The 15,729-nt window shown below is 32.6% G+C and overlaps 4 protein-coding genes across 10 annotated transcripts in view; 2 read left to right on the top strand and 2 right to left on the bottom strand.

Moving 5' to 3' along the window:
• The window catches only part of wake (ankyrin repeat and fibronectin type III domain containing protein wide awake), a 204,317-nt gene that overhangs the window by 187,998 nt on the left and 590 nt on the right, over window positions 1-15,729 (bottom strand). For 3 of the 6 annotated variants that reach the window (XM_069127201.1, XM_069127204.1, XM_069127199.1), the window contains exon 2: window positions 5,944-6,050. In XM_069127201.1, the coding sequence (XP_068983302.1) occupies window positions 5,944-5,982 (39 nt within the window). In that variant the 5' untranslated portion in view covers window positions 5,983-6,050. Of the gene's footprint in view, window positions 1-3,224; window positions 3,493-5,943; window positions 6,051-7,464; window positions 7,702-15,729 lie in introns of those variants that run through there. The other 3 variants (XM_069127202.1, XM_069127203.1, XM_069127200.1) reach the window with 2 other exon arrangements.
• maf-S (MAF bZIP transcription factor K) lies at window positions 7,906-9,280 on the top strand. The gene is made up of 2 exons (XM_069127212.1): window positions 7,906-8,205; window positions 8,548-9,280. The coding sequence occupies exons 1-2, from the start codon at window positions 8,179-8,181 to the stop codon at window positions 8,911-8,913; spliced, it is 393 nt and encodes a 130-aa protein (XP_068983313.1). The 5' UTR covers window positions 7,906-8,178; the 3' UTR covers window positions 8,914-9,280.
• Window positions 9,262-10,680, bottom strand: Mt2 (tRNA (cytosine(38)-C(5))-methyltransferase). Its single transcript, XM_069127211.1, has 2 exons — window positions 10,536-10,680; window positions 9,262-10,377 (listed from the first exon to the last, which is right to left on the bottom strand). The coding sequence occupies exons 1-2, from the start codon at window positions 10,588-10,590 to the stop codon at window positions 9,368-9,370; spliced, it is 1,065 nt and encodes a 354-aa protein (XP_068983312.1). The 5' UTR covers window positions 10,591-10,680; the 3' UTR covers window positions 9,262-9,367.
• ema (C-type lectin domain containing ema) lies at window positions 11,222-15,622 on the top strand. Of its 2 annotated transcripts, none has more exons than XM_069127205.1 (14): window positions 11,222-11,359; window positions 11,420-11,548; window positions 11,632-11,765; window positions 11,849-12,006; window positions 12,244-12,473; window positions 12,544-12,736; window positions 12,803-13,453; window positions 13,528-13,648; window positions 13,725-13,879; window positions 13,951-14,112; window positions 14,218-14,356; window positions 14,441-14,744; window positions 14,814-14,944; window positions 15,023-15,622. In XM_069127205.1, exons 1-14 carry the CDS (start codon window positions 11,286-11,288, stop codon window positions 15,472-15,474), a joined length of 3,033 nt encoding a protein of 1,010 aa, XP_068983306.1. In that variant the 5' UTR covers window positions 11,222-11,285; the 3' UTR covers window positions 15,475-15,622. The 2 variants fall into 2 exon arrangements, with proteins under 2 accessions (XP_068983306.1, XP_068983307.1); XM_069127206.1 differs by having other exon boundaries at window positions 11,849-11,997.

The raw sequence follows: 15,729 nt of genomic DNA on the forward strand, positions 1-15,729 counted from the left end.
GCCAACCTAAACTGACGACGAAACAAGGACGTTCGATTTCAAGGACTCCATTAGCCCGTCTGGCGTGCGATTTCTATCGATATCGAGAGCAATAAAGTGGGCAGGTTCGGCGGATTATCGCGAAGGCGCGGCCAAACTGCAAACGCAGATGGAAAGGACACCCACTAACGAATTTCACGGTTAAGACACATTTGGCTCGGTAGCAAGTTCAAGCATTGTACAGATCACACTTACATAACGCAACGAAGTTTCTTTCATCGAGCAAGCCAATATATTTCACAATTTAACGCGCTTTCGCCACAAATTTGATTAACAATTTCACCAACAATCGAAGATAAGAAATTTCTCAGTGTTAGAATTAGAAGCATGAGCAACTGGAGGAATGAAATTTCCCACTTTCCACGCACTGGGAAATTGTAAGAGCAGAGATATTATGAAGCCAAGTTTGATTAACAATTTAACCAACAATCGAAGATAAGAAATTTCTCAGTGTTAGAATTAGAAGGATGAGCAACTGGAGGATTGAAATTTCCCACTTTCCACGCACTGGGAAATTGTAAGAGCAGAGATATTATGAAGCTAAGGTTGATTAAAGATCGTTAAAGAAGGAAAAGAAACTTTCTGATGTAGAAACGAGCAAGCCAAAAGTCGAAATTCGTCGTTTTAAAATCATCAGAGTTAGAACTAGAGGATTAGAAAATCCCGAAGGTGGAAAAATCGTGAAACTGAAAAACAGCTACAAAGAAAGGAAGCTGTTTAACGTGAGAATAAGCAACTGGAAGATTGAAATTCACGCGCTTTTAACACACACTGCACGATTAGAATATTCTAAAGCCAGAGAAATTCTGCACCTGAAATTGATTAACAATCGTAAGGAAAAGATTCGTGAATTTTTAACTGGCCCTAAGTGATTGGAAAATTATAAAAGCAGATCATCGAGGAATGAAATTTGATTAAGAATAAATTAAACAAAATTTTATAAGCAGAAAGCAACTTTTCAACATGCAGATGAACAACTAAAAAATGAGGATTTCTACCCTTTCAACGCGCTGAACGATTAGAAAGTTCTAAAAGTAGGCTATTGTGAAACCAAATTTAATTAACAATCACAAACAGAGAAAACTCGGAGATCGGCAGCTTAATACAGTCGCTGCTAAAGAACCGTGAAGAGAGAGACGTTTTTAGAATTAACGAGATTTCTGCAATTATCGGGGATGAGGGTATACGGTCTGACGATTGAAACGGATCCAGGGAACAGGGGAAAAAAGAAAAGAATACCGTGAGTCAACGCGCAACTTGAACGAAATCAACGAGAGGCATCGTAAAAATGTTTTGCTTCCGACGAATGTATATTGGTGAAAGTTCAGGAACAATCGTAAATAAAACATCAGCGAACTTGTAACCGGAGATAAATAGGAAACAAGAGGCATTTAGTCAAAAGAACAATTGGCATCATAATAAAGGAATAAATGTGTTTGAAATTGAACGTGGTATAGTTTAGGAAAATTCTTTCAACTTGACATACATATAATTTATCGTCTATAATAATCTTTCGCGAAAACGCATTTAATCGTCATTGCAAATTGTTACGACTATCTCGGTAATAAAATACAGCACATAAATAAAACACATCGACCAGAAGAGAAAAATCGAGAGGATAAAACGAGGGAACCGTAACGAGATGAATTTCGAAAAATAGCGCTAACGATGTTGAAAGGACTAATTACGAGAACAAGGTACAATTAGACGAATCAACGAACATAACGAGAGAGGGGGGGGGAGCAAATGTCTTAAGAGAGAGGTCCAGATTTAAATGATCCAGATTTATTTTACGAAATGACAAACCAAAAGTTCCAATTTTTAATAGAGAAAGATAAATGATAATGCCGCTGTTGAATACAGTTAAATGCGGTATAATGATTCGTTAGCTTTGCAAATTAATTGATTGGGTTTATATCCAAATAAACGAAAACGTACGGGTCTGTTCAAACAGGGAAACAAAACATCGACGACTTGTGTTTATTGTTAGACTATCTTCGATGGCGTTCCAACGTTGCATTGTTTTCATTCGAATTATCAGGCAAACGACATAACGCTGAAATAGCTATTAAAATTACAATATGTGGGCGATCCTTGCGAGAAACATCGTGCACTAGCTTGCCTTCGTTGTACGTAAATGTGCGATATTGCTTTCTCGGCGAGAATCGACGCGACGAGCAGGTTGACAAGAAAAGCTTCGAGGAAATCCGAGGCGTAATAACACGTGAAAACTTGCGCAAGATGGAACCTACAACGTTCTCATCAATGAACATCGGATTGACAGGGAATTACTATATTTCCAAGGACGTTGGCGTAAAAACATTTCGACAGAGATAAACAAGCGCGCTGCTGCGACGCGTACGAACGATTTCCCTCGCTACTGGAAAAACGGACACTTTGAATGAGAAAAAAGCATAAAATGCAAGGCAATTCAGAAGAGATGGCGATTTGTAAAGTTCCAAGAACCGAAAGGTGCTGCCGAGGCCAATTAATTTTCTTTGCGAGCTGCACCACGCTGTTTTCTGTCGTTCACGCGCTCCATTCAATTTAATATCGGCAAGAACAAAACGCAAACATAAACGTGGACAGAGAACAGAACGTACGTTGTTCGTTAAAGTGAATCAATCGGAATCTTCAAACACAGAGCTGTTTAATACCTAATTCGGAAACATCAATGAAAGCTATACGTCTGCGTCTCTCGACGCTTCCTGCTGCTCGAATTATCCGAATTTCGAAGCGAAATATTTCACCCCTGCTAATTTAAACCGGTCATTCGAGATAGCTATGCATGCGCTTGTAAGTTCGTTTATTATCCACGAGGGCCTCTAAATTGCGTTACCAAAAACGAGTGAAAAGAGGCAATTAATTTTATGGGAAAAAAAGAAAAGAATAAAACGAGTACGAAGAAGAATCTTTCCCCAAGCGTCATCTTTGCGGTTATAAATTATTCTGTTCACGTAGATAGAAAATCCCCGAGCACTTTAACGACTATTTTTATAAAGAAACACGGTATTCCCTTCGTCAACCTCGTATTCCCGCAATTTTCACCCCTTAGACGCTTCGAATGAAATCACCCTCTCGATCCAAGCTCGATCTAAGGGGTTGCAACGTTTGTACGTTGCTCTCGCGATGACATTCTCGAGAGAGAATATTCTTTTCTTATCACGCACGTTTACGATACAGACCATCAGTGTTGTCCGCGTGACAGACAGCAGGTGTTGTGCATTTTCTGCAGTTTCGAGTTGCGGCTAAGCGTGTTCCCTGCGTCCCACGTAGTTCCCGGTCGTCGACGATCGGGCGAGGGAAACGAAAACGGTCGCGCGGAAACGCGTTATCACGATCCAGACGGCGATTACGTTCTCGCGTTCTGTTTCTTTTGTGAAAGAAAAAAAGACAGGTCGCGTGTCACGAATGAAAATTATAGCACGCTTGTACGATGCGCGCGTCGCGATGCTCGGCCACCGACTGTCAGCAGCGTCGCGACGGAACATCGGCGCGACGCCCGAACAAGTCCGAGGACGTCCGAGGACGTCGAAACGACACGACGCCTGGTGTGTCGACGACGACGACGACGACGAGGATGACGACGATCAAGACGATAAGGAACGTGTAAACTCGACGAGCCACCTAAAACTTTCGTCTACTTTAGAGAATCCTCTTTGCTTTGAAAACGCTCAAACCGATCAGGCTTACTGCTCCCCCGTTAGTTAAAATGTTCTGGCTTTTCTTTTTCATTTTTCAGGATACTGTGACTCGATGAAAGTATTCGAATATTTAATATAGAAACTCCGTATGTCGTCTTTGCTCTAAAGATGCTTTAAGGACGATCAAGAGCCTGTTCCTCTTAGATAAAATGCAAAATCTTACGTAAGTATCCTTTTTTAAGTTTTCAAGGCGTAGTGGCTCACGGAAGTATTTGAATATCTAGCACACAAAGCTTTATATTGTAGGTGTCACGTAAAATATATTGAAATTTCATTAGCGTTTCAATGAGACACGACTATTGTTTAATTAATTGTTACGTTAGTAATAAATCAGCTGTCTGCATAATCACGTGTAATAATCGTATATGCTTTATTTGATTCGTTATATTAGGTTGTCCAAAAAGTGTCTTTCTTTTACAGACCCGTCTTTTACAACGATGCATCTTTATACAAACATGAAACCTAATCTGTCGAACGTTGTGATCTTTATCTTGATAGAACAAAATGGATCATACGTAATTCAATAAAATAATATGAAACGAAAAATGTTGTGTATCCATTATTTCCTTATAAAACGAAAGAAACTTTTCGGACGACCTAATAGAATAATTAGAAAATATTTGAAATTCGAAGAAAAGCAGAGATGATAAAAATAAAATGATAAAAACGGTTTTCTTCGATGTTGCAAAATAACAGATAGGACATTTTAATCCCATTTTAATTTTACGGTTGTTTTGGATACTTATGAATCTTACTCTATTGCCACAAGCGTATAATCTACACTATTCTAATTGATGGTAGTTTTTACAGGATCGAAAATAGAATTTATGAAAATTTTATAGAAAAGCAAAAGATCATGAGGCCTGCGAGAGACTGATAGCTGAGGAAGGATATCATGATACAGAGACAAATCGAATATGATTGTAAAGGATTAACGGTGACAGTGTGCCACGCAGATCAAGATACTGTGCGGAATATCTGGTATATGCTAATGAACTTCGACCAGCGACGAATAAGCTGTTTAATGCTACACCATGACCTCACGGATTAATAGCATTAATTTAGATAGTAATCGAAGTAGTCGTTTCTGTTATCTATTTATTATCTCGCGTGGACAGAATTATTCATTGTAATTATTCGATGACCAACCAACTCTATATGAAAATAAAAAGGCTTGTTTTATAAACTATGTGGATTTTTAACGGCTATAATGAATCGATGGCACAACAGTAAGTCAAATTGCAAGTTAAAGCTCTGAGAATAACGTTCCCGTTTAAACAAACTGCAATGTTATGAAAGACGTTTGATACTAAGTCGAAACTACATCTATCAATTTATACCAGCGAGACTTACGGTTATGTCAACAGTACTGAATAGAAATCGATGTACCGTGCCAATTAAATTTAGAAACGCATGACGATCAAAGCCCGCAGATCCGAGAGGATTTCTGTACACCCACCAGACTAGTATTAGTCGAACTGTTGACTCATCGGCGCATCAAATACATCACTCCTTGTTCTATCGCGAATGCAACACGAAATTTCCCGATAATATTCCCAATATCTGAAAGCAATATTCCAGAATTTTTCGAATTATTCGTTTACCTTCTATTATAAGAATCACAAATGCTTTTGAACAATAAGATGATAAATCTTCGTAAAAATAAAATTCCTTTCCAGAGTATATCTTCTCTCTTTACTCAATATGATGTTCCCTAGTTTATATCTTATGCAATCCTTCATTAATCTCCCGAGACACGGATTTCTTTGTCCATTACGCTGGCATCTTTCCCAAACCCTATCAAGAAAATTATATATTCCTCTGAACTGTTCGCGATAACGAAGCATTTATGAGCCGCGAGTCAATCGCTGCAGTTGCAAATGATTTCGGGAACGAAGCGAAATGCCTAGACATTGGACCAGCCGCAATGCGACAAGTCGTTGAATCATAAGAAAGTTTAAACTGATCTACATTTATGGAGAACGTAAAAGGTATTAACCTAACGCGAATAACGATCAATTTAAGAACGTGACTGATTTAAGAATTTTCCGATTTATATTAATTAAAGTAGAACATGACGATATTAAGGGGTATAATAAGCCTCGCAATTCCGCTTATCATAAAATCTATAAATCTATAGATATATTTCTTTAGCGACAGCTCATCTGTATTTTCACATGATAAATATTTTCTTTCTTACCGCCCATCCTTCGTAGCGTCGTCCTCCTCGTCCTATCATCTTCCTCCAGTCTTGTCATTTTCTCAGCTATTGAATTACTGCTAAAAGATAATAGCCATTCTCCGGATCTGGAACAGAAAAACAAGTTAGTAAGCATTACTGCAGCACTGACACCCTCTCTTCCTTGAATAATAAAAAATTTTTATTAAAAATGTAATGTATGCTCCATGAGAATATTCTATTTTACACACGTGTTCGTTGTATTTATTATATTTTCTATTCTATTGTATTATTTAGTAATTAATGTACTGTAGTAATTTTAGTATTATTTACCAATTAATGAATTACTTAGTAAAAAATTATTTAGTAATTAATAAATACATACAAAACTCTGAAAACGTGGGAAATCATTTTCAAACGAATCTTAATCTAAGTATTCGTAATTTTGTTTTATTAAATTTTTAACCTATACTGCTCGATAAAAAAGTCATGATACATATATATATATATGTATATATATATATGTGTGTGTGAAATACATTATAAAACATACAAACACATGCATAAATTGCATAGGATCTTGATTCAATAGCTTAAAATAGATTCCTATAGTATGAAACACTAATTGCGTTAAACATTTGCATCAAGCTAAATTAATCTATCACTCTGCTCTTTATACACATTCGATAACTGACCTTTCCATTCCAATTCTCCCTATTCGTTTTATAAATACACATTATTACGTTCACATTTGCAAAACTGCCGATCTTTCGTTTATTTTTCATTATACAGTAACGAGGGCTGTATATTCGTTTATGTTTATTTAATGAAAACTTACTTTATTTGTTATCCTAACCAGCATGCAAGAATTCATGGATGGCGCCAATAATATTTGAAATTGAATCGCTATTTTTACTTCCGTACGTGACACATTTATGTGTCTAAGAAGAACACTGCATATATTTCACTTTCCATTAACACTGTATTAATTGAGTAATGATAAATACCGAAGAAAGTAAAAGGAATTAATGTCGTATTAAAAGAATACATTCGAAGAACACGTTGTTAGAACGCCACCTACAGTATTAAAACACCGGAAGTACTACGTGAACATTTATGTTTAATTTAATAGTTACAAGCATCTACCATACACAAAATAAAATTCAACGAGACATAAACCAACATAGAAATAATTTCAATAATCGATACAAATTCCAATGAAACTATGCATTTTTTATACAAAGTTTAATCTATGTTCCATTCTTAAAGCAAGAATTATGATTTTATAGATAAAATTTTGTTAATAAAAAGATAATTAGACTACGTATTTTTATGCAAATTCATATTTTTGAGAATATAAATCAAAAAAATGTAGAACCTCTGTAGAAAATTGTTTATCTATCAAGTATTATTGAATGCTCCATACTTTGGATATTTTATATACTTTTTCACATTATGTGAAATCTATGCATAAAAATCTGCAGTTTAGTTAATAACAATTAAAAAAATCAAGTTACCTTGTAAAATACCACAAAAAGAAACGGACTTATCGAGAATACCCTTTCTCATCTTAATGAAGACGAGCATTTTTTCATCTGGGACTGGGCGAGAAAACCAGAAGAATATAGAAAATTACAAATTTTCTTCCTCATTGTGATATATAACATCACAATGACTAAATGCAACAGAGTTCTTAAAAGAACGTAAAAACTAGATTGGGGTTAGGTTTCAACGGTGAAGATTTGGCCTTAGCAGCGATCTTCGCCACTCGTAAATCCGTTTCAACAAAATGTATTTAAATTCTATAATATGTAGGAAAGTCTATTCATGTAACAACTATGGAGAAAATATAAATTTGGTAGCCCTCTATTGAGAATTAAGTCAACTAAAGTGAAAGCATATCCTATTTAGTATCATGATACGCCATCTATAGAGTTTAAAAGATAGACATAATATTTAATTCTTTCGAAATCAAATATCGTTCTCAAACTTTTTATGATATAGAGAATATACAGATCTATATTCTTTTTCAATAAAATGTTGACGTACTTGTTAGAAATCTATAAAAGATCTTTCATGGACAAAGTTCATGTTTTTAGAAAGATACCTATCATCAATTGAATGGTGAACTGACCAGCATCAGATTCTACGATGACTAAGCGAATTTTTCTTCAAAGCGTGAAAGCTAGAGTAAAATCAAAACTTTGGTGGTTTCTCGACGCTGAAACTTGAAAGAATCAGTTGAAAAATATATCCATGGATGGAAAACGATCTATAAAGATGGTACGTTGCCTCTCTGTATAATGCACGATTTCCTTTAATCAGTGCATCATATGTTTTTAAAGTCCATTAATATGACATAGAAGAAAGCAGATTGTCAGTTATAATTTTCTCGAAAAGATAATTACAGCTAATTTTTCAGTACGTAAATGCCTTTTCATGATTATTCATAAGAAAACAGGACCAAATATGTAATTTCTAAATAATTTATGATGTTATGAAATATCTAAGAAAATATTTGTTTTCATATTTACATGTTATATAATTCTACATAACATATAGTAAATATGTATCTATTTATCATAAAATGAAATTGATGAAAAATTATGATCAATTTTTGTGTAGGATCCACTATCACCTGGTCCTTGTTTAGACATTAGTGACGATGAACTAGTGACTATATCAGTTAGGGATTTAAACAGGCAGCTGAAACTGCGTGGATTATCACGAGAAGAAATAGTTCGTATGAAACAACGTAGACGCACATTGAAAAACAGAGGATATGCAGCCAGTTGTCGTATCAAACGAATTGAACAAAAAGATGAGTTAGAATCAGAAAAGACACAGGAATATCGTGATATGGAAGCTATGCAGGAGGACAATAATCATATGAGAGAAGAAATAGAATCTTGGCACTCTAAATATCAAGCACTAAAAAAATTTGCAATAGAAAAGAAAATTCACATTCCACCTGAACTAGAAACTATATAAAATATTTTAAACATACTAGAGTTTTCTATTGAACATAAAAGCAATAACATTACTGGGTATTGAACGATTCTATACCAAAATTACACAATGCAAAAAACTGAATTACTAGCACTTCTAAGTATGTATTAAGAATTAAGAGAAATGTGAGCTTCATATTAATCAAAAGCAATGATTGCAATGATACTTGGTTAACAATGATTATACTACTATGAATGATTGTAAATGACTAAAGTACAAAAATTATGTAAATGCTAACATTTGTAATCACTTAGGACTTAGATGGTCATGAATGATCTGTATTTATATCAAAAACTAAATATGTTATTATAGAGACTTCATTTACCTATTATACTTATTTCTTTGTATTTTTTCTGTTAGAAATTTGTAACTTCGTTTTGGAATATAAAACATTTTTTTTTATTAAAAATATATATAAAATATATTTCTGTGAATGTCATGTAATTTTTTTCTCAGTATATAATAAAAATATTAATCTACTAACTACATATACGTTAATTGAATTTCCCAAAAGTCTGTATCTTTGTTTACATGTTATATGTTCTGGAAATTTAAATTCTTCAGGAAAACACATTAATCTAGACACTTCTCTAGGTGTAAAATATCGTAACATTAATTTTTGTAAAACTTCTGATGCTTCTAATGATTGCTTGCCATACTTATTTGCTTCTAAAAATATCTGTTGGATTGTTTCTTCTGTATATGGAGAATATACAGAACCTGTTCCTTCTGCATAATGACTATAAGCTTTTGTAAAACAACAAGAACCATCGCTTTGAGATGTTCTTATATCAAACAACCAAGCTCTCTTTTGTAACAACTTTCTAGGAATTAAATACTGTGACTTCTCAACATTTTCTAAAATATTTTCTAATTTGTAGCAATTCTTATCTGTTTTAGCACCTTCTAATAATAAATTATGTTTACTTCTTGGTAAGGCCTTTAAAACAGCTTCTGGTAGATTAAAATTTAATATACAGTGATCAAAGCAAAATTCAGAATCCTTCCTTTTGGCCAATAAATAATATCTATATCTGGTATTTGGAATACCAAATTGACAAGGACTTAGAATTAGTTCCTTATAATTGAATCCAGACATATTCATACATTTTAATACTGCATTTCTCATTTCAGACTTTTCAAATCCTTTTACATTTTCAAGCAATATATGCTTTAATGTTCTCAATTGTGGAATCAATGAAAGAACATGAAGTAACGAAGATGATCTATTATCCGATATATCTCTCTGAAGTCCAACTCTTGTGTAAGGTTGACATGGAGGACTCATTAATATAGTATCTATATTTAAGTCATTTATCAGTTTTGCAGAAAGTGATTGAATATTACAATTCATAAGTAATACATTTGGAAAATTATATCTGTATATACTGTTTGCAACAGTATTTATATCAACTGCTGCAACAACATCTCCATTAATACCACTTTCTGAAAATAAAATTTTTTGTAGATATATTATATTTAATATATTTTATTTAAGACATCATATCTTTTTTGTAATAAACAACTTGATAGAAAGTAGAGGTTAAATTTTGTTAAACAATATAACTAACAAATAGCAGCATAATAGCAGTATAATAGGTTACCTTGAAGAGCATAATGCATTCCACCAATACCACTATATAATTCCAAAACTCTCATTATTATGAATCATACAAGCTTATTTTAATATTTACAGATGACTCAATATCAATATATATTTTTCTCTTTGTCAACACACTTTATTATGAAATCATGTTGAAATTTTTTTACTTTATCATAACCTTCGTTCGTTTATATTCATATAATTTATACAAAACTTAATGAAATGTTAAAAAGATTCTACTTTTTTCCTTATATAACAAACACGTTCTTTTAGTATTTAACAAAATTATAAATAATAATAACAAACGACATTAACTAACCTAACGTACAGTTCCATTGACTATTCAGTAATGGAGGGTAGTCTTCGTTTTGCGTCGTGTAAAATTGAACGTACGTGACTGACATTATTTCGATAATTTGTTTGTTGTGCAATTGAAAAGATGTATAATAATGTAAATGCATTTTATATAGAAATATAATAATTGATAATTAGATGAAGAGAATTAAAATGCATAATGGAAAAATAACTCTAACCTGAACAATGTGTTAAATTTTATTGCTATTTCGACAATCTTTTTAACGTTTATGAAGATTTAATTTATATTTAAATAAGCCTTACACGATTATAATTTTAATTACATAAACAAATGTCGGTGATAATACTTTAATCAAACAAAAAAGTGACAAAAAGAAACAAAAGGAATATGAATTTAATGCAAGACACCACCCGAATGCAGTTGTATTACTAAAAAATGTTTCGAAGTCGGAGCTGGTTTGGAGGAGGGCTTTGGAAGCCCAAAAATCCTCATTCTTTAGAGCATCTTAAGTATGTATATGTATATTTAAATTTGTACTTTGTCTAAATTTTATTCATTGTTATATATAGGTACTTGTATCATGTACTATCAAAAAATCAAACTGTGTCAGAAAATAATAGGGGTTTGTTGGTAGAAACTCTTCGTTCTATAGCTGAAATTTTAATATGGGGTGACCAAAATGATAGCAGTGTATTTGAGTAAGCATTAGTAAAGTAGATGCTATTTAACTTTTTTTCCTTTTTATGTATAATAAATAATAACTATCTATATTCTTTACTAGTTTCTTTTTGGAAAAGAATATGCTTTCATTTTTCCTACGTATAATGAAACAAAAATGTGGAAGCTATGTATGTGTTCAGTTATTACAGACCTTAAATATATTATTTGAAAATATACGTAATGAGACATCTTTATGTAAGTTTATTATCAAAACTATATATTATAATTTTAATTGATCTCTCTTCTAGCAAAGTTCTAATTCAAATATTTATTTCCAGATTATTTACTTAGTAATAATCATGTAAACAGTATAATAGTGCACAAATTTGACTTTAGCGATGAGGAAGTGATGGCATATTACATCAGCTTTTTAAAGACTTTAAGCTTGAAGTTAAATGCACATACCATTCACTTTTTTTATAATGAGGTAAACGAGGTACACGTGATAATCCTCTGTGTCTATTATTTCACTTTTGCTAATCTCATGCTCATTAATTTTAATAGTAGCTGCCTTTAATATATTTTTTTAAAATTTAATTATACATATAATTTAATCTATTCATGATGTGCTTTTTACTGTGGTCATTATTTCATCTTCATTGTCATCATCATTATTTAAATTCTGCACTTAGCACATAAAAGAGGATGTGTTTTAATTTGATTTTTTTATCAGCACACCAATGATTTTCCATTGTATACGGAGGCAATTAAATTTTTTAATCACTCCGAAGGAATGGTTCGTATAGCAGTGCGAACTTTAACTTTAAATGTATATCGAGTAGAAGATGCCTCCATGCTAGCATTTATAAGAGATCGCACTGCTGCACCCTATTTCAGCAATCTTGTATGGTTTATTGGTAATCACATTATAGAGCTTGACACTTGTGTTAGAAATGATGCTGAGTAAGTCATTTTCAAATATAATTTAAATTATCATATTCAGAGGATGTTTCATAATATATGTGTGTTTCAGTCATCAAAGTCAAAACAGATTATCAGATTTAGTAGCAGAACACTTAGATCATTTGCATTATTTAAATGACATTCTTTGTTTAAATATATCTGATTTAAATAAAGTTTTATCAGAACACTTGCTTCATAAATTATTAGTTCCACTATATGTTTACTCACTTATGAGACACAAAAATCTTCTGTGCCAAAATCAGGTATGTTTCCAATTAATAAGTCTATAATCACATGATATAGTAGTAATTTGTATTTGTGATTAATAGGAAGAAAGAAAACACGTGAGCGTTGTTGTAGCCTTATTTTTACTTTCTCAAGTATTTCTAATAGTTTCTCATGGTCCTCTTGTACATACACTAGCAGCAGTAATGCTGCTGTCAGATTTAAAAACAATACAAACAGGTGCAAGTAAAGTACTTGAAATGTATGGTGATATTTCATTGGATAAGCCAATTGCTTTTTCACCACCGAGAGAAAGTTTAGAGAAGTCTTTAGAAAATTTAAGTGAATCCTTGACAGTATCAGATGAACTTTGTGAAGAAGAAAGTAATTTGAAAGAAGAAAAGGATAATGTGGAAAATGGAAGTAAAGATGTTTCAGAAACAAATCATGCTAGTACATCATTCGATACTGCTTCAACAGGAGGTGTATCAGTACTTATAAGTCCACAACAACTAGACATAAATATTCCAGCTGAAGATTTGGAAGAAATCAAACATTTAAATGTTACTGATGAAGAAAAGGAGCAAAGATTAGCATTAGAAACTCCTTTAACACCTCAAACTCAAAAAAATGTAACTGAATCATTATCAAATAAGCCATTCTTAGAAACTATTTTAAATTCCTTATTTTGCACAGAAAACGATTATGCCGCTCTATTTGCGTTGTGTTTACTTTATGCTTTAGCTAATAATCAGGTAAGAAAACTATTTTCAAATTATTGTATCTAATAAAATTCTAAACTACTGTTCTAATAAAATTCATTTTCAAGGGCATAGATCGTAAAACTTTGGATCCAATTTTATGCAATTCACGAAATTCAACTACAAGTTTATATAATGAAATTTTAATAGATAGACTGATTCATATCATAACATTAAGTTGTCAAACAAGTGAGTCATTTTCCAGAATATCTTCTTTAATTTCCAAAATAATAATCTACGTTTTTACGAACAATATTTTTGTCAGATGCTAGAGTGAGACTTGTTACTTTGGAATTGACAATTAAATTGTTAATACAATTAGTAATGTCAGAAGGTCAAAGTATGTTAAAAGATTCACATTTGGCAGCAATTGAAGCAGCCAAAGAACAGAGCACATCACTATTAAAGAATTTTTATAAGGTGTGTTATATTTGTCTCCTTCTTTTTTAAATATTACAGATTGTAAAAAAATTAGTTAATTCTATTTTCAGAGCGAAGACATATTCTTAGATATGTTTGAAGATGAATATAGCGAAATCCAGAAACGACCTTTGAATGTTGAATGGTTAATGATGGATAGTAATGTTCTATTACCGCCAACGGGAACTCCAATGACGGGTATCGAATTTACTAAAAGACTACCATGTGGAGATGTAAATATTTTTTGGAGATAAAGTCTTTTATTTAATAATACATATTGTTAACGTAATGCAAATTGTGGAACCTATTAATAAGAAACAAAAATAATGTTTGCACAGGTTGAAAGAGCACGACGCGCCATACGAGTATTCTTTTTAATAAGAGATCTATCACTGACCCTTAATATGGAAGTAGAAACACAGTTGCCACTAACAAATCCGATCAACTGTATTCAAGTTGACAATGTTCTTGATTTAAGTAAAAGTCATTTTGTTTTAGCAAATTCTAAATTAAATATTCAGAAATTTATAAATACTAAATCCTGATTATTTTTTTATATAGATAATAGCGATTTAATCGCATGTACAGTTGTGTGGAAAGATGGTCAGAAAATCCGTCGTTTTCTAGTTATCGACATTGTGCAATTAATTCTTGTTGAACCTGATACTAGTAAACTAGGTTGGGGAGTGGCAAAATTGGTAGGGTTTCTGCAAGATATCGAAGTTGCAGGTGACAAAGATGATTCTAGATGTCTACACTTGACAATCTATAAACCTTTAAGCAGTAGTACTGGCAATCGTGTTCCATTGTTATCAACAAAATTCATTTTCGATGATCATATAAGATGTATGGCCGCGAAACAAAGGTAAATTTGTATGGTGTAATTAATATCTATTATCAGAACGTGATTCAGTAAATTTGCTTTTAATTAAAGGCTAACAAAAGGAAGAATAAAAGCACGACAGAAGAAAATGAATCAAATTGCAAGACTACTCGACATTCCTACAAGTATACCTCACGCCACGACACCACCAAATTATGCACTACGTGGTTTTCGACACGAACGTAAAATATATTGCAATACTAAATTAATTTGATGAGACTTAAAAGAATTATAAGAACTAAATAACATTTTAATTTCAGGATTAGTAGGACGTGCTCAGAGACCAAAAGAACATCTGCCGCGTCCAATGTTCACCGTAAATAAAGTTCCTGGATTCGCAGCACAAATGCGTAGAGAAAATGCTGCTAGACCCACCCCCAGTCTTTCGTCGTCGACTCCGAAACGCGGTGATACTGTGTCAAATGAAAAAAGTCATGAAAATGGATTACGATCTCGGGATAATTCACCGAAGATGCCAAGACCACGAAGCGAAGAAATTCCTTTAGAAGATATGCGAATTCGAAAAGCATCCTTAACTTCTAATGGATTGAATATATCACACATATGTCAAGAAAAGAAAGACAGTCAAATTTCTACTTGTTCAGCTAATGGCGAGCCATCAACTGTGATCAGAAAACATTCGGAAGAGACATCGTTCACCTGTCCGCAAGAAGTGAAACCACGTAGAAAGGGTCAAGTGGAGACAATATGATTGCGAAAACAAATTTCTAAAAAAATATAGGTCACACGAAAATTTTTTCAGAAATATTAGCAAAGAAAAGAGAAAAAATAAGAATGTAAATGCAATATTGAACGAAGATAAAAGATGTTTGATTGATATAATAAAGGATTTTACTATATGTAACATTTTTTTAAATCTCGTGGTTTGTAATACTTTCTTTTTGATTTTCACAAGGAAAAAAATATTTTAAAATTAAGCTTGTAAAAAAATAAGATCATATACAAT

Source organism: Bombus flavifrons, chromosome 14 (assembly GCF_040668555.2).
Source record: "Bombus flavifrons isolate JBK064 chromosome 14, iyBomFlav1_principal, whole genome shotgun sequence".
In the NCBI taxonomy this organism is placed as follows: domain Eukaryota; kingdom Metazoa; phylum Arthropoda; class Insecta; order Hymenoptera; family Apidae; genus Bombus; species Bombus flavifrons.

What these genes read in the sequence shown, in the direction of transcription:
- maf-S (XM_069127212.1), top strand. Translation starts at nt 8,179, where the DNA reads ATGGATGGAAAACGATCTATAAAGATG. An exon ending in GAAAACGATCTATAAAGATG is followed by an intron (nt 8,206 to 8,547) that starts GTACGTTGCCTC and finishes ATTTTTGTGTAG; the next exon opens with GATCCACTATCACCTGGTCC.
- Mt2 (XM_069127211.1), bottom strand. Translation starts at nt 10,590, where the DNA reads ATGAGAGTTTTGGAATTATATAGTGGTATTGGTGGAATGCATTATGCT. An exon ending in AATGCATTATGCTCTTCAAG is followed by an intron (nt 10,378 to 10,535) that starts GTAACCTATTAT and finishes TTTTATTTTCAG; the next exon opens with AAAGTGGTATTAATGGAGAT.
- ema (XM_069127205.1), top strand. Translation starts at nt 11,286, where the DNA reads ATGTTTCGAAGTCGGAGCTGGTTTGGAGGAGGGCTTTGGAAGCCCAAA. An exon ending in TTTATAATGAGGTAAACGAG is followed by an intron (nt 12,007 to 12,243) that starts GTACACGTGATA and finishes TTTTTTTATCAG; the next exon opens with CACACCAATGATTTTCCATT. An exon ending in TGACAATGTTCTTGATTTAA is followed by an intron (nt 14,357 to 14,440) that starts GTAAAAGTCATT and finishes TTTTTTATATAG; the next exon opens with ATAATAGCGATTTAATCGCA.